This window comes from Bubalus kerabau, chromosome 19, assembly GCF_029407905.1.
Source record: "Bubalus kerabau isolate K-KA32 ecotype Philippines breed swamp buffalo chromosome 19, PCC_UOA_SB_1v2, whole genome shotgun sequence".
Classification (NCBI taxonomy): domain Eukaryota; kingdom Metazoa; phylum Chordata; class Mammalia; order Artiodactyla; family Bovidae; genus Bubalus; species Bubalus kerabau.
The window spans coordinates 69044256-69067200 of NC_073642.1; the positions used below are offsets into that span (position 1 = coordinate 69044256).

Below are 22945 nucleotides of genomic sequence, written 5' to 3' on the forward strand. Positions count from 1 at the left end.
TGAATTTCCTTTCCCAGTATTATTCCCTCCATAAGACGTCTCACACTAAAACCTGCGTTTTCATCGGGCTGCGCTCGTGTCTCCCTGGCGGGAGAAACTCACAGCGTGTGCCCAGGTAGGTGCAGCTCTCAGGTGGCCTCTGTTCTTGCCCTTGACCTTGGTAGACGTGTTCACAGTTTTATAACTCGTTCATTAATATTTTCCTTTTTTGTGTTCTTGTTTAAAGCCTTCTTTACTCCAAAGTTATGACATAGGGGAAGATCAGCGTTTTAGGCTTAAAAAATAAGTACCCCCTGGGTGTAGTTGGTTTGGAGTTGATTAGCGGTTGGTGTGAGGTGGGGGGTCCCCAGGTTGGATAGCCATTATCCAAAGTCAGTGGTTGTCGCTTCGCCCAGCAGCGCTCCTGACTCCTAGTGCAGTCCCTGTGGGCGTGCCCTGGGCGCTTGGAGTATCCTCATATCATGGGCCCTGGGTCTTGTCACACCCTGTGGGGCTGCAGGTTCCACCCAGCCTCCTGTGGGCAGCGATCCGAGGCCCATTGGGGCCTCCGAGCCTCGGCAGGGCTGTCTGGATCTGTCCTCAGTTCTCCAAGTCTGTGCTGGGCTGTCTGGGCTTGGTGCCGTGCGCCCAGCCCGGGTGAGCACAGCAGTTCCTAGAGGTTCCCGGGGGTCTGCAGCGTCCCACGTGCTGTCCCGCCCAGGGCCTCCCTCTCCCGGTCCTCTGGCTGGAAGCCGGGGCTTTCTTGTCCTGTTCTGCCAAGCACTTCCTGCAGCAGCCTCTGCCCTCTAGGCCGAGCAGTGGATAGATTAAGAAAAAGGGCCATGAGAGTTTGTGCTGCCGACAAGGGTCCATGTAGTCAAAGTGGTGGTTTTTCCTGTAGTCATGTATGGATGTGAGAGCTGGACCATGAAGAAAGCTGAGTGCCAAAGAATTGATTTCGAATTGTGGTCCTGGAGAAGACCTGAGAGTCCCATGGACTGCAAACCAGTCCATCCTAAAGGAAATCAGTGCCCCTACACCTCTGCCTGTGCCAGGGCCCACGTGCATTTTGTAGTGTGGGGAGTTCAGGCCAGGGGCTGCCAGAGCTAAACAGGATGCACTGTGCCTGGTGAGCGCTCTGCATTCTCGTCTCTCCCTCGTCTGCCCGGTACCGCTTATTGGTCAGCGTCCCGCAGCAGCTGCGGAGGCATTCTGCCGGGAGTCACAGCTCCCTTCTGTGTGGGTGCGGTGTGCTTACCCATCTAACTGGAAGCTGGAGCCTTGAACTAATTCTTTTTTATTTTTTTATTTTTTAAAATTTTATTTTATTTTTTAACTTTACAATATTGTATTGGTTTTGCCATATATCAAAATGAACTCATTCTTGACTCCTCCGTCACTCAGTCGTGTCTGACTCTTTGTGACCCCATGGACTGTAGCCTGTCAGGCTCCTCTGTCTGTGGGATTCTGCAGGCAAGAATACTGGAGTGGGTTATCCTGCCCTCCTCCAGGGGATCTTCCCAACCCAGGTCTCCTGCATTGCAGGAGGATTCTTTACCATCTGAGCCACCAGGGAAGCTGGTTATTTTACATACGCCGGGTCCAATAATGACAGCATATTCTTCTGGCTCCACTTTTACTGCTGCCCCTCTGGTCTGAGCGATGTCGTCTCTGGCCTTGGTTATATGGTGCTCTGTTAGGTGGTCTCCCTGCTTTTCTGCTGTGTCTGAGCCCCCATCATTCCACCCCACTTTACCTGATCAGAGCCATCCTGTTAAAATAGGAGCCAGGTATTGTTATTTCACTGTCTGTGTGCCAAACTCAACCCACTCAGAGAAAAGGCCAAAATCTTTAGGATTAGCCCCTGCCAGTCCCCTGGTTCTCCTCCGCCCGAATCCCTGGCTCTTCTGTACCTCTACCCCCACCAAACCAGGCTTTCTCTGCTGGAGCCACATGGGCCTCTTGCCCACCTTCCTGGCACTTTGGCCTCAGGGCTCCTGCTTTCCTGACTGCCTCCCTCAGAGAGCTGCCCAGCCTTCGTTTCTGTCTGGTCTTTGCCTGAGTGTTCCCCTGTGTATTTTATACCCACACCCCCCCCACATTTTCTTTATCCATTCTTCTGTTGATGGTCATTTGGGTTGCTTCCATGTCTTCAGTTCAGTTCAGTCACTCAGTCATGTCTGACTCTTGGCAACCCCATGGACTGCAGCACGCCAGGCTTCCCTGTCCATCACCAACTTCCAGAGCTTGCTTATGTCTGTCGACTCATGTCTGTTGAGTCGGTGATGCCAGCCAACCATCTCTTCCTCTGTCATCCCCATATCCTTTTGCCGTCAGTATTTCCCAGCATCAGGCTCTTCTCCAGTGAGTTGGCTCTTTACATCAGGTGGCCAAAGTATCGGAGCTTCAGCTTCAGCATTAGTCCTTCCAATGAATATTCAGGACTGATTTCCTTTAGGATTGACTGGTTTGATCTCCTTGCAGTCCAAGGGACTCTGAAGAGTCTTCTCCTGCACCACAGTTCAAAAGCATCAATACTTTGACTCTCAGCCTTCTTTGTGGTCCAACTCTCACATCCATATGTGACTATTGGAAAAACCATAGCTTTGACTAGATGGACTTTTGTCAGCAAAGTAGTGTCCTGGTTATTGTAAATACTGGGGTGCATGTATTTTTTTCAAATTAGAGTTCTTTTCTGGGTATGTGCCCAGGAGTGGGATTGCAGGATCATACAGTAACTCCTGTTTGTAAAGAAGCCTCAGACTGTTGTCCGCAGTGGCTGCACCGTTTTGCATTCCCACCGACAGGGTAGGAGGGGCCCTTCCCCCACACCCTCCCGCGTTTGTTGCACGTGGACTTGAGAAGGAAATGATTTGGCTTTGTCAGGTCTTAGTTGTGGCGCGCAGGCTCAGTAGCTGAGGCATTGAACTCGTGTCCCTGCACTGGAAGGCAGAGTCTTAACCACTGGACTGCCAGAGCTCTCCCTAGCATTGTAGACTCTTTGATGACGGCCGTTCTGACTGGTGTGAAGTGGCACTTACTGTTGTTTTGACTTGCATTTCTCTCATAATTATCAGTGTTGAGACCTTTTCATGTGCTTGTTGGCCATCTGGATATTGTCTTTGGAGAAATGTTTATTCAGGTCTTTTGCCCTTTTTTTTTTTTACTGTTTTTTTTTTTTTTTTTAATTGAGCTGTGTGAGCTGTTTGTATAGTTTGGCAATTAAGCCCTTGTTGGTTGAATTATTTGCAAATATTTTCTCGCATTCTGTTAACTGTCTTTTCTTGGTTTCATCTCCTTTGCAAAAGCTTGCAAGTTTGATTAGGTCCCATTTGTTTATTTTTGCTGCATACAAAAAAAAAAAATTTTGCTGCAAACAAAATATATATTGTTTTATTTCTGTTGCCTTGGGAGACTGACCTAAGAAAACATTGCTATGCTATGTCAGAGAATGTTTTGCCTTTGTTCTCTCTGAACCTGTAGTCTTGACTGCCTTTAGTTCAAAAGGATCCTCGTGCAAAAGTGAGCTGCGGAGGCTCGTTCTGACACCCTGCAGCCTCCATGCGCGTCTCTGCACACGCTCCCTGTCTGCAGGCGCAGCCCTGCTCTCGGGGAGGCACGGAGGGCGTTGCAGCAGACACTGGCCGATTGCCCTGCAGAGTAAGTGGCTGTGTCCGTTGACTGCCCTCTCCTCAGGATCTGAGACCATTTGTTCTTTTGGCCAATTTGAAGGATGAAAAAACTTTCTCATTGCTTTAATTTGCATCTCTTTGGTGACTGAGAATTTGATTGTATTTTCATTTGTTTATTGATGATTTGCAATTTTTCTTGTAGGGCTTAATGTAAAAGTTATCTATTCAAGAATTCTCCTAGCATATGGAAATTTCTTAGCTTTTTATAAACAGTATACTTTTTATAGGCCTTTTGTAAACAGTATAGTAACTTTTAATATTCTTTGCAGGCTCCTGGGTGAAAAGAGCGCAGAAACGGAGTATATTGACAAATACAGACAACTTGAAGCACAAGAATTTTATCTGTATTTCCTTGATCACTTAATCAGCGGGTCAGATAAAACAGGTATCTTTAAATATCATAAAATATGTGTGAGTTGTTCACAACATTAAGTTCTTAAACGTCTTTAAAAATGTAGTATTATTTTGATCAATGAAGAATCCATGTTGCTTGTTAATTCAGGATTTTTAGGGGAGTGAGTGTATGATAGATTATAAATTGTCAGTGTGTGATAGGTTGTAAGTTGCTCATTTTTTTCTCTTTTAAGTATAGTGTCTAAATAGTCTGCCTTTTGGAAGACTACTGATGGTCCCTTACCTTACTGTTAATTTGAAATACTTGAAATTGTTATTAAAGTTATTATATGGAGAAGGAAATGGCAACCCACTCCAGTCTTCTTGTCTGGGAAATCCCATGGACAGAGGAGCCAGGCTTCTCTGTCCATGAGGTCACAAAAGAGTTAGACACAACCGAGTGACTAAACAGCAATAACAACAATAACTGTGTGAGTTTGTGAATATACTATAACCAGTTATCCACTTTAAAAAGCTGGGTTTTATAGTATATAAAACATATCTTGATGAAAATTCAATTGGAAACAACAGGTATGCAAAGAAGCAGGAAAATATATCCTTGATTAAGAGAAGAATCAATCAATCAATCAAAATTCACCCAGAACTGACACAGGTGTTCATATTAGATAAAAACATTTATTGATATGTAGTTTTTATAACTACATTTCATATGTAAAAAAAGTTAAATAGAGAGACCTGAAAGATTTTTTTAAAGACCCAAATTAAACTTCTAGAGATGGAAGCTCTTGCATATGAGATAAAAAGAACTCTGGAGACATCTGTGTTAGTCCAGTGGTTAAGATTCCTTGCTTCCACTGCAGGGGGCACGGGTTTGATCCCCGGTCAGGGAACTGAGATCCTACATGTCCTGCAGCAAAAAAAAAAAAAAAAAAAAGCAATAGATTAGATTTTGCAAAAGAAACAACTAGAAGGCATAGCAATAGAGACTATGAAACGCTGGGCTGGAAGAAGTGCAAGCTAGAATCAAGATTGTTGGGAGAAATATCAATAACCTCAGATATGCAGATAACACCACCCTTATGGCAGAAAATGGAGAGGAACTAAAAAGCCTCTTGATGAAAGTGAAAGAGGAGAGTGAAAAAGTTGGCTTAAAGCTCAACATTCAGAAAATGAACATCATGGCATCTGGTCCCATCACTTCATGGCAAATAGATGGGGAAACAGTGGAAACGGTGTCAGACTTTATTTTTGGGGGGCTCCAAAATCACTACAGATGGTGACTGCAGCCATGAAATTAAAAGACGCTTACTCCTTGGAAGGAAAGTTATGACCAACCTAGACAGCATATTAAAAAGTACCCAGCAAAAATATTTTTCAAAAATGAAAGTCAAAGAGTATTTCAGATGCATGACAGATAAACAAATTTATCTACTCACATGTAGAAATTTAATGATGTTCATTAGCCTATAAATGTGAGTTTTCTGTTTTATTTTTAAAAATCATCTGTATCATTAAACAGTTAAAAAATTATTATAGTTTTAAGAATAACTGTATTAAAACAAAATTTTAAAGAATACATAAATGTGTAAAAACAAAATTTTAAAGAATACACTCCTCCTCCCATGGGTGCAGCTGTTCAGAGTTTACATTAAGCTTGTCACTTTCTGTGAGAGTGCACTCTTTTTCTGCGTGGGTTTTCTTGTTAGCATTAGGCCTGATTCATATGGTAGAAGTAAGATTTTATTCTTTTGCTTTGCAAACGCTTATCCCTCACAAGCTTCCTACCGGCCAGCCAGGAAGTTCTACACCCTTCCCTTCTGCCTTGTGTGCTCATGCTCTGATGTAGAGATAGAAGCTGGGATTCGAGTCATGTTTTCCTTTTCAGCCTTTTTGAAAATTTCAGCATACAGCCCATATATAAAAGTATATCAGTCCTTTTAACGGTCTTCATTTGGACTTCTTGATAATATAAAATACTGATACCTTTCATCAATTCTGAAACATTCTGAGCTGTTATCTCGGCGACCCCCACCCTCGTTCAGTTTGCATTTTTCATTTTTTGGTCGCCCTGCTGTCTGCTGGTTACTTTCTCCTTGTTGGTCTTTCTCCTGAGGCAGAAGCAGCTGTGAGTTCTTTGTTTCCGCCTCTGTGTCCCTGCCTGGTTAGAGACTTTGCCCTGGTGTTTTCCTCTCTCTCACCAAACTTTTGGATTTTTAAAGATGGTGTTTGTATATTTAATCTGGCATCTTTAGTTGTCCTAAGGGGGAATATTTGTCTGAACAATGCAGTACCTTATTACCAGAAGTGATCGTTCAAAGTGATCGTGTGTGTCCTTTGATCTGATGTTTACTTGTGCTAAGAAAAGCACAACGCCGTACATGTAAGAACAGCCATTGTGACATTGCTTATGTACGGGGCGCCTTTCGAGTCTCTTCAGTGTCAGTGAACAGAAGACTGGCGATTTTTAAAATATTTATTTATTTTTTTAATTGAAGGATAATTGCTTTACAGAATTTTGTTATGAATCAGCCGTAGGTGAGGACTGGTGATTTGACCTGTGTAAGGGAGTTTGCAGACGTTGCTAGAAGCCCGCCACAGCTGTGTGTTACGTGGACAGACGGCCGTCGTCGTCGTCTCATGGGGAGGTGTGTTAGTTTTAAGACGGTGCTTGGTACCAGGGCCCTTCCCGTTGCCCCTGCGTACTCAGCGCCTGGCACGCACCTGCTGGCCCCAGCGCGGAAGCCACTAGACTGCAGAGGGATGCCTGCGAGTCCCAATGTCTGCTCTTGGAACTTTTGATTCGGGTTCATATTTGAAACTATTTGCAATCTCTGTCCGTGGCACCTTCAATATATTTGGAAATTTTCACTAGGGAGTCATACAGCTTTGGCTGCACTTGGAAGATTCACTCCAAGACCAGTGTTTATCAAGATGTGAGCCAGGGACCGTGGGGAGCAGTGACAGCAGAAGTTGAAAAGGCCTGGCCTCTGCTTTTAGAGAGGCCATCATGTGACCACACAGTTACACGAAGCGGGGCTTTAGAGGTGAATGCTCTGGAACGTAGCTCTCTGCGGACCTGGGACAAGGATTGTGACTTGAGCTGGGGTTCAGGAAAGTCATAATCGGGACTGGAGCTGAAGGATGAGTAGAAGTTTTAGAAGTTACCTAGGCAGCATGGGGATCAGGGAGAGGGCAACGTGTGCCAAGGGCTGTAACGGGAGAGAGTCTGAGGCTCCACCTTGGAAGCACGCAAGGCGCTCATTCGTGTCTGACTCTTTGTGCCCCATGGACTGTACAGTCCGTGGAGTTCTCCAGGTCAGAAGACTGGAGTGGGTAGCCTTTCCCTTCTCCAGGGGATCTTCCCAACCCAGGGACTGAACCCAGGCCTCCCGCATTGCAGGCGGATTCTGTACCAGGTGAGCCACCAGGGAAGCCACCAGCCCTGGGAGAGGGCCGGCATTGCTGGGTGTGGGGGGCCTGGGAGGGGGCAGTGGGGGACTGAGTCACAGCCCTCCCGAGAGGCCCACGCCTTCATCTTCAGAGCGGTGGTGCCTGTGCTGCGTCCAGGGTAGAAGGAGCTTTGCAGCTCCAACGACGTTAAGGAGCTTGAGGTGGGGGTGCTGCCGGGTGGGCCCGGTGTAAGCACAGGGCTCTTCCCAGAGTCAGTAGTGGATGTGACCGCAGGCGCCATGGGCTGCGTGATTCGAGTAAGGGGCAGGGAGCCAGGGGACGCAGGCCCTCCGGAAGCTGAAAAGGTGTGGGGACGGTCCTCCCCAGAGCCTGCAGAAGGAGCCAGCCAGACTGCTGTGGGCCTCGGATGCTCAGAGCTGTGGGAGAGGCAAGGTGTGCGGTGTGAGTGCGAGGCTCAGGGTCCTTGTCGCAGGAGCGGGGAAGCTGAGCGCGTTCGTGGGGGAGATGCAGCTGCTGGCGAGGCCAGCCTGGGGAGGAGAACTCTGGTCCTAGTGCTCAGAGCAGCGGTGGGCTGAAGGTTCTAGGTTTATCCTGGGTGAGTCTGAGGGGAGGAGTGTCGAGTGAGGAGTGTTTTGAGGAGACCACTCTGCTCATACCGGAGGGACTGGATCGGAGGGGCTGGTGTGGACCTGAGAAGTCCAGGCAGCACTGGCTGGTGATGGTGGGGAGCGGGGAGCGGGGAGCGGGTCCGGGGCCAGCCGGGCGGGACTCGGGGCATGGGGACGGGGACGTGGCGAGTGGCGGGGCTCACACTCTGGCTTCTGAAGTGTGGCAGTGCCTGTGAGGGCAGAGAGGCGGTTCTCTCGGGTGTGTGTGTGTGCGTGCGCGCGTGTGTGTGTGCGTGCCTGTGTGCACAGCGCACACACGGCGCACAGCAGCTTCTATCCCTGTTCTGTCTGTCTGTCTGCATTAAAACCATAAGATCGCGCCAGTACCCCTGATTCTGGTCCAGCACCAAGGTTTCAGAGTGAGCATTTTGTCATGTCCAGATACAGAGTACTTTTGCTTTTGGTGTGATGTGGGTGGTATTTCTTCTATATAACTCTTCTTAAAAATTATTTCTAAGTAGAAATCCAAGAACGCACATTCACTAAATTTCTGTGAGTAACATTAGAATTATTTTGCATAATTAAAGGTAAATCATTTTTTCAAAGTTGGCATTTAATAGCATTTCTGAACAGCCTGCTTCCAGACTGTGGCCCTGCCGGGTTCTGCGGTCTTCACACAGCAGCTTTGAACTCGTCCTGAGCTGTGTCTGTAGTTGTGACGGAAGGTCATAGCACGGCCTCCCTCTTGCTCGGTGATATTTCTGTTGGTGATTTCCATCCCTCTCAGAACTTTTCTTCTGGGTTTAAAAGAATGCCCTTTATGGAGTTCTTAATAACTGAAGAAGGAAACAGTCAAATTAAGTTTAATTTTGTATTTGGAATACCAGCCCTTACTTGGAGAAAGTGATATGTGGTTATTTGTTTTGAAGATTGAATTTCATGGTTAAATCAGTAGTGTAGTGATTGAGCTTCTTTTCTACAGTGTGCAGCGTGTAATAGATTTTTCGATAAAATCCTCATGCCCATTGTATACTATTTGGAGCCCTGAACTGCTGAATTTTGGGGTTAGATTTTAGATTTGGTTGATGCGAAAAGAACGGGGTGACTTGGTAAAGAGAAACTAGCAATTTTCATGGTTTCCTGTTTTTTCCAGTTCAAGTGAAATGCTTTAATGTTAATAACCTAGAATAAAGAGAAAACAGGAAAATAAAAACAGCGAATTTTGAGCGGGGTGTGTCCTGCATCACTTTTGAGTGCAGGCTTGGCTGTGCGCAGTTGGCGCCTCGCCCTGGCTGGCCGCGTCCTTTCTCCGAGCGCTGCTCGCGGTGATGGCCTGGGCCCCGCCTCTGGCTGGGCTGCGCACGCGCAGATGCCCGAGGTGCGCCGCCGGGACCTCTCTTGGTTCCCGGTCCTCCCTCTGGCGGTGGACGCGGAGGCTGGACTCGACTCGTGCTGGGTCGGCTCCAGCCAGTGACCTGAAAACGTCAGCCCGTGTTTCGTGTTAAACAGAGGAAGGGCTGCGGTTTAGACAATACAATTAGGCCTTTCGGAATTTTTTCTTGTAGCATTTCTGTCTTCAAGTAGCAGCCTTCAAAATGCATGTCATCAAGAAGTGTGAGTCACGTTAGTGTGGTTAACGTGATGGCTCGTTCAGCGGCTCCGGGAGCCACGGCTCCGGTCTCTGAGCAAGAAGCACGGCTGCCAGCCTTTGGTCCCTGTGGAGAGCCCGTGTCGCATCGTGGCCCTGGCAAGCCCGGGCGCTCACGGTGTCCCTCCCTCTGTCACCACGTCCCTACGCCGTCTTTCGGGGCTCCCTCGGCTGTGGAGCCTCAGCCCTTCCGTTTGTGCTGGAAAGGCCGATTCTTGATGGATAAGCCTGCCGGCCCCAAGAGAGGGAAGGGCCAGATGTTTTCCCTATTTAGGCTTGCATTATCTCAGTTCTTGCATTTGTAGAGCGGTCTGGGTACCCAGCCATCATTTTTAGAATTCCAAATAATTTAATAAAATGTTGGAACCATTTATAAATTAGGAACTGTTCACACTCTGAATTTTGCTCAGTGTTTTGAAGATAGCGTGGTTAATTTAAGGGCTTTTTAGCCGAGTGCTTCTAGAAGGGGTGAGACTGGGAGGAAGTGCACCAGTGAAAGTATGGGACAGCGGCACAGACCGTGGCTTGTAAAAGCCTCGAGGGGGAAGGGGAGGAGAGAGGGATGAGAGGGGCTGGGAAGCGCAGGCTTCTGAGAGCAGCGTCAGCAGTGAGGTGGCTAGACGGTCAGAAAGCTGTCCGGGGCAGGACTTGGAGAACAGCCTCCTGAAGTCAGTGCCTGGCTTCCTGGGAGGAAAGAGGAGCTGGCTCCTTTGCTCTTCAGGTTCGGAACAAGTTGTTGGTTCAACTGCAGGAAAATAGCCATGTTGTAATTATATAGCTAGGCCAGTTTTGAAACTGAGGGTATGTGTAGGGGAACATGTAGGAGAACAAAAGAGAAGCAGGGACACGTGTGTGTCGGGCAGGAACAGCGGCGGCCGGGCAGAGGGAGAGACGGGGCAGAGCAGCACAGGGCTGGGAGGAGCAGCAGAGAAGGACCCAGGAGGGCCAGCCCCGTGCTGAGGCTGGGAGAGACAGGGACGCTCCAGAGTTTACTTTGGAAATAAAATTATTTCCCAATAAAAGTTTGTATGCTGAGACTTTTGATGATTGTCAATTTGTCAAGAATTTGTGGCATTGCCGGAGAGGAGCGTGTATATTTACAAGAGAACATTCACTGGGCTTCCCTGGTGGCTCAGGGCTAAAGAATCCACCTGCCACGCAGGAGACCCCGGTTCCACCCCTGGGTCGAGAAGATCCCCTGGAGGAGGGCATGGCAACCCACTCCAGTATTCTTGCCTGGAGAATCCCCAGGACAGAGGAGCCTGTCAGGCTACAGTCCATGGGATCCTGAAGAGTCAGACACGACTGAGCAGCTAACACTTTTATTCATTCGTAGGACTGGGCAGAGCTCCCCTGGTGAGTCTTTGTCAGAGCAAAGGCGGTCCTCGGCCCCTCTCAGGACCCCTGCTCACAGGGTGGTGTGTGGCTGTCTACCGCCGATTTGTTCCAGTATCGAGGAGTGAACACTTAACAAACTGATGTGACTTTTCACATCAGAGTTAGTTCTTTCAGCTAGTCATTTTTGTGCTGTTTGCAAGTGATGAGCTTGGCGCTCTGCAGGCCTCTTGTCTTAGAGGTGGCACTAGCCTACAGCACGGATGGCCGCGACGGACGGGGAGGGGGCGCTCCGCTCCTGTGCGTTGCTAGTGGCGGGCGCTCCACTAGCGCCCGCTCCCTCATCGCTGATGACCCTGCTCACAGTGTTGGCCGGTGAACGTGTGTTTGCGTGTGTGTGCAGCTTGCTCTGTGTGTGCTGTATATATAGACTAGATAAACGTGGGGTTGTTTATCTTGCCTTTTTCACATAAGAAATACCATTGTATTTGTCTGTTTGGTCTGAATCCAGGTCCAAGGCCACCTTCAGCTAGACCCAGCAACGTGGTACACATCCCAGAGACAGCCTATGAATATCCTGATTTGCCTGTAAGCCGGTGTAAGGAAGAGGTAACGGTATTTTTCTCATGATGTAGTTTTGTTGTTTGCATGCCAGTGACCCAGCCCTTGGTTTCTAGTCTGAAAGGGATGAGAGGCCAGGTGGGCAGCGGGAGGGGGCTCTGTGCAGTGACTGCGCAGAGGGCTTTCCTCCCGCCACGCGTCACTCGTTCAGCTTCCCCCGAGCTCACCTTCTCCTGTTTAATCCTTCGTCCCGTCTCCCCTGCTCTGAAGTAGATGTGAGTGGACACCTGTGGGCCCAGGGAGCTGCTGCCCTCAAGTCCTGCTGCCCAGACCTTTTTGAAAGCGGATACTGCCTGCCCCTGGCCACAGCCGCCTCTAGCATTCCACTGGGGTTCCTTTACACACTGGCTGTTTGTGTTGCCTGGTTATTGATCAGTCCTTGATACATCATTTTATGAACAATGTCAGGCAATACAGCAGGAAGATGATTGCATTTTTAATTAGTTATGTGTTACTAGACCTGGTTGGGCTTCCCAGGTGGCGCTAGTGGTAAAGAATCTGGCTGCCAATGCAGGAGATGTAAGAAACGCCCGTTTGATCTCTGGGCCTGGACGATCCCCTGGAGGACGGCCTGGCAGCCCACTGCAGTATTCTTGCCTGGAGAATCCCATGGACACAGCAGCCTGGCTGGCTACAGTCCGTGGGGTCACAAAGAGTCAAACACAACTGAAATGACTTAGCAGGGCATAAACCTGGTTAAAAGTAGATGTATTGAAATTGTAATTAACTGTACTAATGGAAGAAATGGTTATAGATGACAGTAAACTGTAAATGTTCTAAATTCATTTTTGCTTTGTCTTAGATTGAATCATGCAACTTGTGTAGAGTATATATGCTTTATTAATTTTAAGAGGCCAACATTAAAATTAATTTGCATCCCCTGACCATTTTGATGACTAGAGTGATAACTGAATGGTATTTTGGGTGGGGGTTAGGGAGGGGTGGATAACTGGATTAGCGCTGTAGCCTTGCACATACAATCTGTGGAGCAGTGGAAGTTACTTGTTTTAAAGTGTGTCTGAAGAATTTCAAATGCGAACCGAGTGTACATTTGTTATGTGTAACAACAGCTGTGTTTTCATGTTTCTCAGTAGAATTAGATGGAGGCTCATCACACAATTTAAAAATAATAGAAATTTAGACTTAACAAGAGCTATAGAAATTCAGTTTGGTGTTTTCCTTTTTATGGATGAAGAAGCTGAGACCCGGGGGGCAGTGAACTTGGCCTGGATTTCTGTAGCCATTCGTTTCTGCTCACAGTGGTCAGATCGTTTCAGGTGCAGTAACCACTACTAACCTGTGTCCCTTTTGTGAGGTTTAGGTGGTTAGGTTAAGGATTTAACTTGTAAGGGTGAAAAGAAAAGAAATCCTGAAAGTCTTCTGAGATTAAGCTTTCGGTTCATAGGTAGCACTTTGCATCATTGTTAAATCTGTGGCAGTTTTGAAGGAACTCTTGTACCATTCCAGGTCATCTCTTTGATCGAAAGCAATTCCGTGATGATCATACACGGCGCCACGGGCAGTGGCAAGAGCACGCAGCTCCCGCAGTACATCCTCGACCACTACCTGCAGCGCTCCACCTACTGCAACATCGTGGTCACCCAGCCGCGCAAGATCGGGGCCAGCAGCATCGCCCGCTGGATCAGCAGAGAGCGTGGCTGGGTTTTGGGTGGATTGGTGGGCTACCAGGTGAGCATCTCTCCTTGTTCATTTTGTCTTTTATGTAAGTCGATGATAGGATGTGGTTTATTTTCTGCTGGGAGAGAAGATGCAATCAGTTGCTTATGGAGCAGAATTACGGCATAATTTCGAAAATAGTGACAATCAGAAGTTCTTGAAAATAGCTTAACTTCTTTCTCAGTTGAATAGAAAAGAAGTGAGAATTCTCAGACTTATGGCTTTTATAATTTTATCTTTAATTATATCTTTATGTTGAAGAGGTCTTCATATATAGTCATCTCAACATCAAAATGATATGGGCAGTATGACTAGATAAGCCAGTCTCTCCCCTCATCACCAAAGAAGAAGAAGAAAAATCAATTTGAGAATTTGTTAGTTCAGACCCTGTGTTTTTTGCAGTATATGATAATTTTTTGTTCCCTTTCTTACCTTCATTATGAAATTAACATTGCTTTCTTTGTAGTTAAATGTAAATCATTTAAATAGAAAATTCTCTCTTTTTTCCTTCCCCAATTTTAGGTAGGGTTGGAAAAAATAGCGACAGAAGACACCAAGTTAATTTATATGACAACGGGAGTCCTGCTCCAGAAGATAGTGAGTGCCAAGAGCTTGGTGGAGTTCACACACATCTTCATTGATGAAGTAAGTGCTCTGCTCTTACGCTCTGTTTTCATTTGATGAGGACACAGTGCAAGTTACTTGTATCGGCTTATTCTACCCATGCAAGTTGATTGGCTCTTTTTATCCTTTGCTCTTACTTCCAAAACACGGGTGAGGAGGTTGAGGAGAATGCAGAGATTCCTTGTTTAGACCAGGGGTTGGCAGACTGCAGCCCTCACCCCAAATTTGGCCCATTTCTGTAAATAAAGTTTTGTTGGCACACAGTTTTGCTCCATTTATGAGTGCTGTGAGGCTACTGCAGAAGAGATGGGTAGTTGGGACGGGGCCATATGTTCTGTGAAGCTGGATGTATTTGCCCTCTGGCCTTTTACAGGGAAGGCCTGCTGACCCTGGTTTGGAGTATTAGCCACATCAGACAATTAAATGAACTTTACTTGTCTGTAGGTGTTTTCAGCACCTTACAGATACTTTCCATCTAATAAAACAAGAACAATAAGAACATCTTTTAAGAAAATGAATAGATGATATTAATCTATTCACTTTTCTAAAAAAAAATCCCTAATAATGTACTGTGAACCCTTTCTTTGTGCCAGTCTTAGCTGTCTCAACTTTTCTCCGTAAGAATAGAATATTTTAATTGGTTTTAATTTGATTTGACTTTATTCTGTCTTTTAGCCGTGCCGTGGGGCTTGTGGGGAATCTTAGTTCCCCAACCAGGGATTGAACCTGTGCCCTCTGCATTGACCGTTGAGTCCTATCCACTGGACCTCCAGGGGATTCCCAATTTTGTTTATATGTTAAACAAGGGTTTTTTGAGGTGAAGTGATGTTGTGTTCAAACAGTTGTGCCACGAGCTCTGGAAGTAACTCCCCCTAGACTCTGGAGTTTTAAACCTCAGCAGTAGTTATGCCTCGAGAAGCTTCACTGGTTTCTTGAGGCCTTGGAAACAGCAGGTAAGTGGGATCTGTGGGAGGCTGTGAGGTGGCGCTGGAGCGCCTGGCGGAGGCTGGAGTGAGGTCCCTTGCGCGGCCCTCTCGGGCAGGTCTCCCCACTCTCCTGGTGTGTGTGTGATCAGCATGGAACCGAAACGTGCTGTCAGCAGGAATCATGAGTAAATAGTCTATAACAGGAATAGAGAAGGGTGCTCTTTGAGCCAAACTGACGTCGATTGCCTGGGAGACCCAGATTCATGAGGTACTTGAGTTGTGTTCTGGGCTACAAGGTGGGGGCCTGGAAAGGCAAAAAACAGAAACGTAACGCAAGCTGTTGTCAAGAGTTAGGATTGGAGCTGGGGAGAAGGAAGGGTGCTAGAGGGTGCTTGGGGTTAGACGGCTGCAGAGTTAGCGGAGACCTGAGGCCATGGGGTTGCTGCTGGCAGACAGCATCTGAGAAAGCGGGTGGAGGCCTGGAGTCTGGTACAGTCAAGGACATGCGGGTCCTTGGGGCTCCAGGGCCAGTCTGGATTCGTGTCCGCAGTGGCCACCCTGCTCCACCCTGGATGACTGAACTGCAGTTACTCCGTTTTGACTTTCAAATGCATCCTCTTTGTTAGTGGACAAAGAAGATACACAAAGCCTTTGTTCCAGGCCACAAAACACGGCTGCTCTAATTAGTGTGAAGTCCAAGCCATGTCATGTATAAGCCACAGTGACTTCCCCACACCGCAGCCTGTGAGAATTTCTTCTGTTGTTACTGCGAGTAAAGCTGAGTGGGTGCATTTCCCAGGTCGTGTCCGCCTGCTTGTTGGGCGGCACTCGCGGGTGTTTGGGACAGGGAAATGCGGGACATCTGTTGTTCTTTGCAGTACAGTGTGGTTCATACGTTCTTCACGACTTTTGGCAGTTCTGAGTGTCTTTAGGTGGTGATGAAATCAAACTTAGGCAGTGTGCCCAAAGGTGGTGTCAGTATGGTAAAGTTCACAGGAGCCGCCGTTAGTCACTGAGCCTTTCACTCAGGCTTCCAGGTGGCATGGCAAGGCTCACCCTGGGTAACCTACTCCAGAGCCTCTGCTGCTCACGCTTCTGTTTATCTCTGTAGATCCAGCATCTTTCTGACTGTGTAAGGAGGTGTTTCTGCACACGCACACCTGAGTGATGTGGGCAAGCCTGTGTGCACTGTGGTATTGGCTTCATTCTCTCCTGAAGCTGCGTGATGGTAGCTGAACACGTCAGCTGCACTCTGCGGGAACTTGCCCCCACGGGAGCATCTTGTCACTTGGTACTGTGATAACTTTGCTTAAAGAATGAACAGGTTTGGATAGACCTGAGGTTTTATGTTTACAAAGAATATTGTTCGTGTTGTGTGGGATGATTTGAATGACAGCCAGGCGGCTGGAGATGGAATGCTGCCGCTGTTCCGTCCGTCCGACTCTGCAGCTCCATAGACTGCGGCACTCCAGGCTTTCCTGTCCTTCAGCATCTCCCAGAGTTGGCTCAAACTCATGTCCATTGAGTCGATGATGCCATCCAACCATCTCATCCTGTTATCCCCTTCTTCTGCCTTCAGTCTTTGCCAGCATTAGGGTCTTTTCCAGTGAGTTGGCTCTTTTGCATTAGGTGGCCAAAGTATTGAAGCTTCAGCATCAGTCCTTCCAGTGAATATTCAGGGTTGATTTCCTTTATGATTGACTGGTTTGATCTGCTTGCAGTCCAGGGGACTCCCAAGAGTCTTCTCCAGCACCATAGTTAGAAGGCATCAATTCTTTGGCACTCAGCCTTCTTTAAGGTCCAACTCTCATATCTGTACATGACTACTGGAAAAACCATAGCTTTGACTAGATGGACCTTTGTTGGCAAATTGATGTCTCTGCTTTTTAATACTCTGTCTAGGTTTGTCCTAGCTTTTCTTCCAAGGACCAAGCATCTTTTGATTTCATGGCTTCAGTCACCATCTGCAGTGATTTTGGAGCCCAAGAAAATAAGGTCTGTCACTGTTTCCATTTTTCCTGATCTATTTGCCATGACGTGATGGGACTGGATGTCATGATCTTCATTTTTTGAATGTTGAGTGTTAAGCAAGCTTTTTCACTCTCCTGTTTTGCCATCATCAAGAGGTTGTTTAGTTTTCCTTTCTGCCATAAGGATGGTATCATTTGCATATCTGAAGTTATTGATAATTTCTCCTGGCAGTCTTGATTCAAGCTTGTGCTTCATCCAGTCCAGCATTTCGCATAATGACTCGGCATATAAGTTAAATAAGCAGGGAATGGAATGGTCATGTCCTTAACTTCTTAGCTCTGGAAAGAGAATAAACTCACTTCAGGTGAATCATTCATTCAATAAACATCTGTAGAGTACCTGCCTCATTAGGTGCTGAGGTCATAAAGTTGGAGAAGCTGTAGTTTCTGCTCTTAACCTCTCTGCTGGGGGCACAGATGTCTGCTGAGGTGTGGTTATGTGGACGGAGGAAGGCCAGTGTTGGGGAGAGGACCCTGGGGTGGAGGGCCAAGTGGGTCCTCGGGCTGGAGGGGCAGCCCGGCCTTCAGCAGCGGGAGAAGCGGTCATGTGAAGTCTGAGCTGTGGGGGCTCGTCAGGATGGCGTGGGGGCCAGGGGCCTCGGTACTGAGGAGGGCCCCCTTGGGGCTCTTCACTGAGCCTTTGTTTTTGCTTCTCAAGTCCAAGGCAGCATGTTCGTGTTGAGGCGCTGCTCTCCACACTGAGTTTGGTGAGAGAGCGAGAGTTAGGCTGCTGAGGTGTGAGGCCAGAGGAGCAGCAGTGCAGCCTCTCGCCCTGTGGAGAAGGGGGCTCCCTCTTTGAAACTCAGGAGCTCGTCTCTCCGCGTCGGCAGAGACATGGCCCAGGGAGGAATCCCCTGTGCCCTGTGCCCGGGGCAGCCTGGCTCAGTCTGAGATGCCCCACACGTGACTCAGCCCTTGGCATTAGCTGGTGGGGGTGGGCACAGCTAGGGTGGGCAGGCCCCGGGGTGGGGGGATTCGGCTGGAAGGCCGCTGTCTGAGCGGGGCTGTGTGGAGCAGTTTCCCCTGGGGCCCCGCAGCCGCATGTCCCAGATGCTCCTGCAGGGCTCCCTGCTGCCCTCTGCTCCTCCCCAGCCCTGCCCTGCCTGCTCCTGCCAAGCCAGCTCTTCCCAGGCCTTCTGTCAATTCCCGCCCTGCCAGGCAGGTGGCCTGCTGCCCCGCACCCCTGCTCCGGTCGCAGTGCAGATGGGCCCGGGGCAGGGGCCGTGGGCTGTGGGCGGCTGCTCTGTGTTGTCTCCGGGACCGGGGGCGCTGTTGGCATTGAGCGGGCGGGGCTGAGAGTGCTAGATGTGCCCCTGCCTGGATGCCAGTTGGGCCCTACCGGGAACCCTGAGGGTGGAGGGGGGACAGTGACCCACACGCCTCTCCTGCACGTCCTGGTTTGGGGGCTGAATGGCTACGTCCATCGCGGAGCCTTGACGCCGGCCCTGGGCGCGGCGGTGAGCCCCTTCCCCCTTCCGCACTGACAGGTGCCTCCCCCCGTGGGGGCCTCCCTTCTTATTTTGTAGGTACACGAGCGAACTGAAGAAATGGATTTCCTGTTGCTAGTTGTCCGCAAACTTTTAAGAACAAATTCACGTTTTGTGAAGGTAAAGTTGGTTTCATGAGTAACTGAAATATTCAGGGTTAAGATTTATCATGCAGTTTTGTTCAGTAGAAACGGTTGAAAGCAGTGACTCTTAAAATCATTGTCTCTGTAGTCCTCCAGATCTTGCTAGGAAGCTGGCCAGAGGACCTTCTCTCAGGATCAGACTGTGGAAGAGTTTTTGGTTGTTATGTTGCATTAAATTGTAAAATATTCTCCAGGCTTCAGAAAATAATGAAATGCTGGGTGTTAGAGCACAACTTTGGGCTGAATAAACACCAGAGCTCGAGGGAGTGTGACTCTGTCATCTCCGTTCTATAAGCAGCACTGAGTCGCACTGAGGTTAGTGGTTATGTGCCCTGCTTTTATAGGAGACTTATGTTGGGAGCTAACCAAAAGTCTGTGGGAATGGCCAATGTTATTTACATTTTATCTGAACAGGAAGAATGAGGACGTGAACTTGACCAGAGTAGCAGAGGGTTTATAATTATTACACAGTCTAGACACAGGTCAGCCCAGCTCTGCTATGCGGGAGTCTCCCGGAGCGGTGGTGGCTGGCACGGTCCTTCACCATGGGAAGGGCTGTGGGAGGACTTGCTGTCTCTGGAAGGCGGGCGCCCGCTAGACCATGCGGTACCTCGTCTGCACGTGTCCCATCTCTCGGCTTAGGGAGACTTTCCTCCCTCCCCACCTTCCAGGGTGGGGACGTCAGCCTTGGGAGGGTCACAATCTCACCTGGTGGGCGCTGAGGAAGTAGAACCCAAGGTTTGCAGGAGGTTGACTTAGTGCCTAAGAGGCTTCCCCGATATCTCAGCTGATAAAGAATCCGCCTGCAATGCAGGAGACCCTGGTTCGATTCCTGGGTCCGGAAGATCCCCGGAGAAGGGATCGGCTACCCACTCCAGTATTCTGGGGCTTCCCTGGTGGCTCAGCTGGTAAAGAATCCGCCTGCAATGCAGAAGACCTGGGTTTGATTCCTGGGTTGGGAAGATTTCCTGGGGAAGGGAAAGGCTACCCACTCCAGTATTCTGGCCTGGAGAATCCCATGGACTTCGCAAAGAGTCAGACACGACTGAGAGACTCTCACTTTCCCTGCTTAAGAGGACCTTCACATGATGGAGAGAATCAACAGAAGCAGACCTTTCTCGACAGTCACTTTTTAATATAATTTTATTTATCTGTTTACGTTTGGCTGTGCTGGGCCTCCGTGGTGTGTGGCCTTTGTCTAGTTGCCACGAGAAGGGGCTGCTCTCTAGTTGCGGCATGCGGACCTCCCTGTGGTGGCGTCTCTTGTTGGGGAGTGCGGGCTCTGGGGTGCTCAGGCTTCAGTGATTGCAGTTCTGGGCTCTGGAGCACAGGCTCAGTAGTTGGGCCCACAGGCTTAGTGGCTCCACGGCATGTGGAATCTTCCTGGATCAGGGATTGAACCCCGTGTCTCCTGCATTGGCAGGCGGGTTCTTCATGACTGAGCCACCAGGGAAACCCGTGATTGTCATTTTAAGACTGATTTTTTACTGTAAGATAATAACTCGATTACAGTTTTTTTTTTTTTTTACTTTTTAAGGGTTAAGAGTGTTGGTGAATTTAAAAAAGGCTACCACACTGTTGAAAACGGTGCTCGGAGTTTGGTGCTGGGCACATGCGCACTGGGCACATGCGCAGTGGGCACATGCGCGCTGGGCACATGCGCAGTGGGCACATGCGCAGTGGGCACATGCGCAGTGGGAACGGCTTGTCCGTGTCAGTGCTTTCGTGGTTTATTAAACAACATATGAAGCATGTGCTTGCTGAATATAGAGCCTGGTGATGGTGTATGTAGTTGGGCTAAGGAGCTAGAAGGCAAGTTCTGTATGGCTTTGTAGTAAGTGTTTAGAAACTCTGGAAACTTCCTCCCTTACTCCTTTTTAAAAAGAGAGCTGCCGTGGGGGCCTTAGATGCAGGAGGAGCCTGGGCAGATGGGCCTCCCGGGCCCGCTGCCGCCCCGCACCCAGCTGTCCAGAGGGCCCGGCTTTGTGCCGTCCCCCGCCTGCAGACCCTGCTGTCGCCACTGGCTGCACAGACTCAGCCCGGGCCCCCCGGACAAGCAGGTGTCAGGGCAGGCTGCTGAGCAGAGTCTGTGGGGACGAGCGGAGAGCCGCAGGGAGGGTGCAGGGCGGGGAGGCGGGGGCAGCCTGGGCCGGCCGTGGCTGTGAGCAGTGGGCTGTGAGCCCATTTGCGCTCAGGTGGACAGAAGCCCTGGAGCGCCCCAGCCTGGCGGCTCCGGCAGACGCGTTAGTCCTCTGCTGGGACAGGTGCGCCCTGGGGGCCACTCATAGCACCCACAGTGCCTCACAGAGCCTGGCTTCTGAGTGAGCTTGGTCAGTGGGGTTTTGACCTTTTGATCTGACACCAGAGGGGAAATACAGACTTTCTGTCTCCCCAGTAAATGTATTAATAATGTCTGTGTAAAGTTTTTACTTTTCTGCAAAGACTTAGGCTTCAGAAATACGGTCAGCAGACAGCTGTGTCTGCCTCCCGCTTAGCATTTTGGAGCCTGGCGGGCGGTGGAGGCCCTGCACAGCACTGCCGCCGTCTCCAGGGCACAGCTGGCGGGCTGCGCGTGCTGCTTCTGGCACTCACGGCTGAGTTCTTCAGGGTATCATCCCAGATTTGCTTTCTGGCAAAACTGAAACCTGCAGGGAGTCCCCGAGCCTCTGCCATCCCACTCGGTTGGGACTGGTTGCTGGGCGCCTCCCGTTTCTCCGCTTAGGATCAAGGTTTCCTGGCTCCCCTGTCCTCTTCCCCTTTGCTGCTCTGCTCCCTCAGCTTTCTGGAACACACCGTCTAGAGCTTGTTCTGTCCTAAACTAGCTCTCTGATGCAAAGTGTCCCTTTAAGTAAATGGTTGTGATTGAGCTTGATTGGAGAAGTGTAGTTTCTCACTTGATAAAGTAATTGAAGAGAAATTGTAGAAGTTGACATCTCTGAGCATTCTTAGATTGTAATAATTTGTTTTACACTGGAGATGAGTCAGAGTATTCAATTAAAGCTTTGAGAATTCCTGGAAGAAGAGAAGCCTGGCCTTCTAGCGAGCCTCCCGGTCGCCGCCGCCGTTGGCGTCACTCTGTCCTCTTGACGGTCTCTCCTCTAGGTTGTCCTCATGTCAGCCACCATCAACTGCAGAGAGCTTGCAGATTACTTTGCTGTTCCCGTTCAGAACAAGATGAGCCCAGCTTACGTTTTTGAAGTGGAAGGAAAGCCCTTCTCAATTGAGGAGTATTATCTTAACGATTTGGAGCACGTTCATCACAGCAGGGTATGTTGGAATGCGTTGTTTCTTTTACAGAGAATGTACTTTTGTATTTGATCACATCTGCATTCATCAGCTACAATTGCAAACCTCTGTTGGAGCTTAAAATTGGAGCAGGGCAATGGTGTGGAATGGGCCTGGAGAAGAATAAGAGGAAGGAAACGCCTGGGTTTGTTGTCATAAACTGTGAGCATAATAAACCCTCGCATTGTATATCCTGGTGAAAATTATTCAGACTGGTTTTACACTTCGTTGAAGAATAAAACGTAGGAGTTTGATTCACTGTAAAACTGTAGATTCAGCTGGGGGTGGGTGGTAACTTTATTTCAGTTAAAATTTCTAGTGTAAGTTGTATTGCTGTAAACTAAACGAAGAGTGCCTTGTGGGGACCGAGTACGGTCCCTGCGAGAAGCCGCAGGCGTGGTGCGCTCGTTGTCACGTGGGTTATACATTCGTAGGATCGGGAGACTGGCAAGTATCTGCAGGTACGGAGGAGCTCCTTCCTCCTCCTGTCTTCTGTCTGCCAGTTCCCCTGCCAACAGGAGGACGCAACTGTCAGCAGTTTCTTTGGATCCTTCCATTAAATTTCTGTGCCTACGGAAGCAAGTATGGATGTACCGTTTCTCTTCTTTATAGAATTTTATCGTTCTTCTTTTTAATGATTTCACTCCATGTGCGTCTTGCTGTTTCTCACTTAACTTTGCGCATTTTTTACATATCATTGTATGATTTCTTCATTCCATTTTTAGAGCTATATAACATTCTTTTATGTGAATATAAATATTTGTTTTATTTCCTGAAGTGTAGTTGATTCACAATATTGTAAAGAAACCCTGGCCTATAACATATACTTTCACATGTGCAGAGATGTGTGCGTGCGAATGCAAACGCTACACATGTGTGTGTATTTATATTCTTTCCATCATAGTTTGTTCCGGGATATCGCATGCAGTTCCCTGTGCTCCGCGGGGGGCCTTGTGCTTTACTTTGTGTGTGGGAGTTTGTGTCTGCTAATCCCAAACTCCTAATTTATCCCCCCACTCATTTCCCCCTTTGGTAACCATAAAGCTGTCTTCTGTGTCTGTGAGTCGGTTTCTGGGTTATAAATAGGTCCATTTATGTCACTTGAGATTCCTGTAAGTGATGTCA

General features: G+C 48.6%; 1 protein-coding gene across 3 annotated transcripts in view; it reads left to right on the forward strand.

Moving 5' to 3' along the window:
* The window catches only part of TDRD9 (tudor domain containing 9), a 111971-nt gene that overhangs the window by 13890 nt on the left and 75136 nt on the right, over positions 1-22945 (forward strand). The window contains exons 2-7 of one of the 3 annotated variants that reach the window (XM_055555808.1): positions 3941-4056; positions 11539-11642; positions 13116-13337; positions 13848-13970; positions 18432-18512; positions 21638-21802. In XM_055555808.1, coding sequence (XP_055411783.1) covers positions 3941-4056; positions 11539-11642; positions 13116-13337; positions 13848-13970; positions 18432-18512; positions 21638-21802 — 811 coding nt within the window. The remainder of the gene's footprint in view (positions 1-3940; positions 4057-11538; positions 11643-13115; positions 13338-13847; positions 13971-18431; positions 18513-21637; positions 21803-22945) is intronic. The other 2 variants (XM_055555809.1, XM_055555810.1) reach the window with 2 other exon arrangements.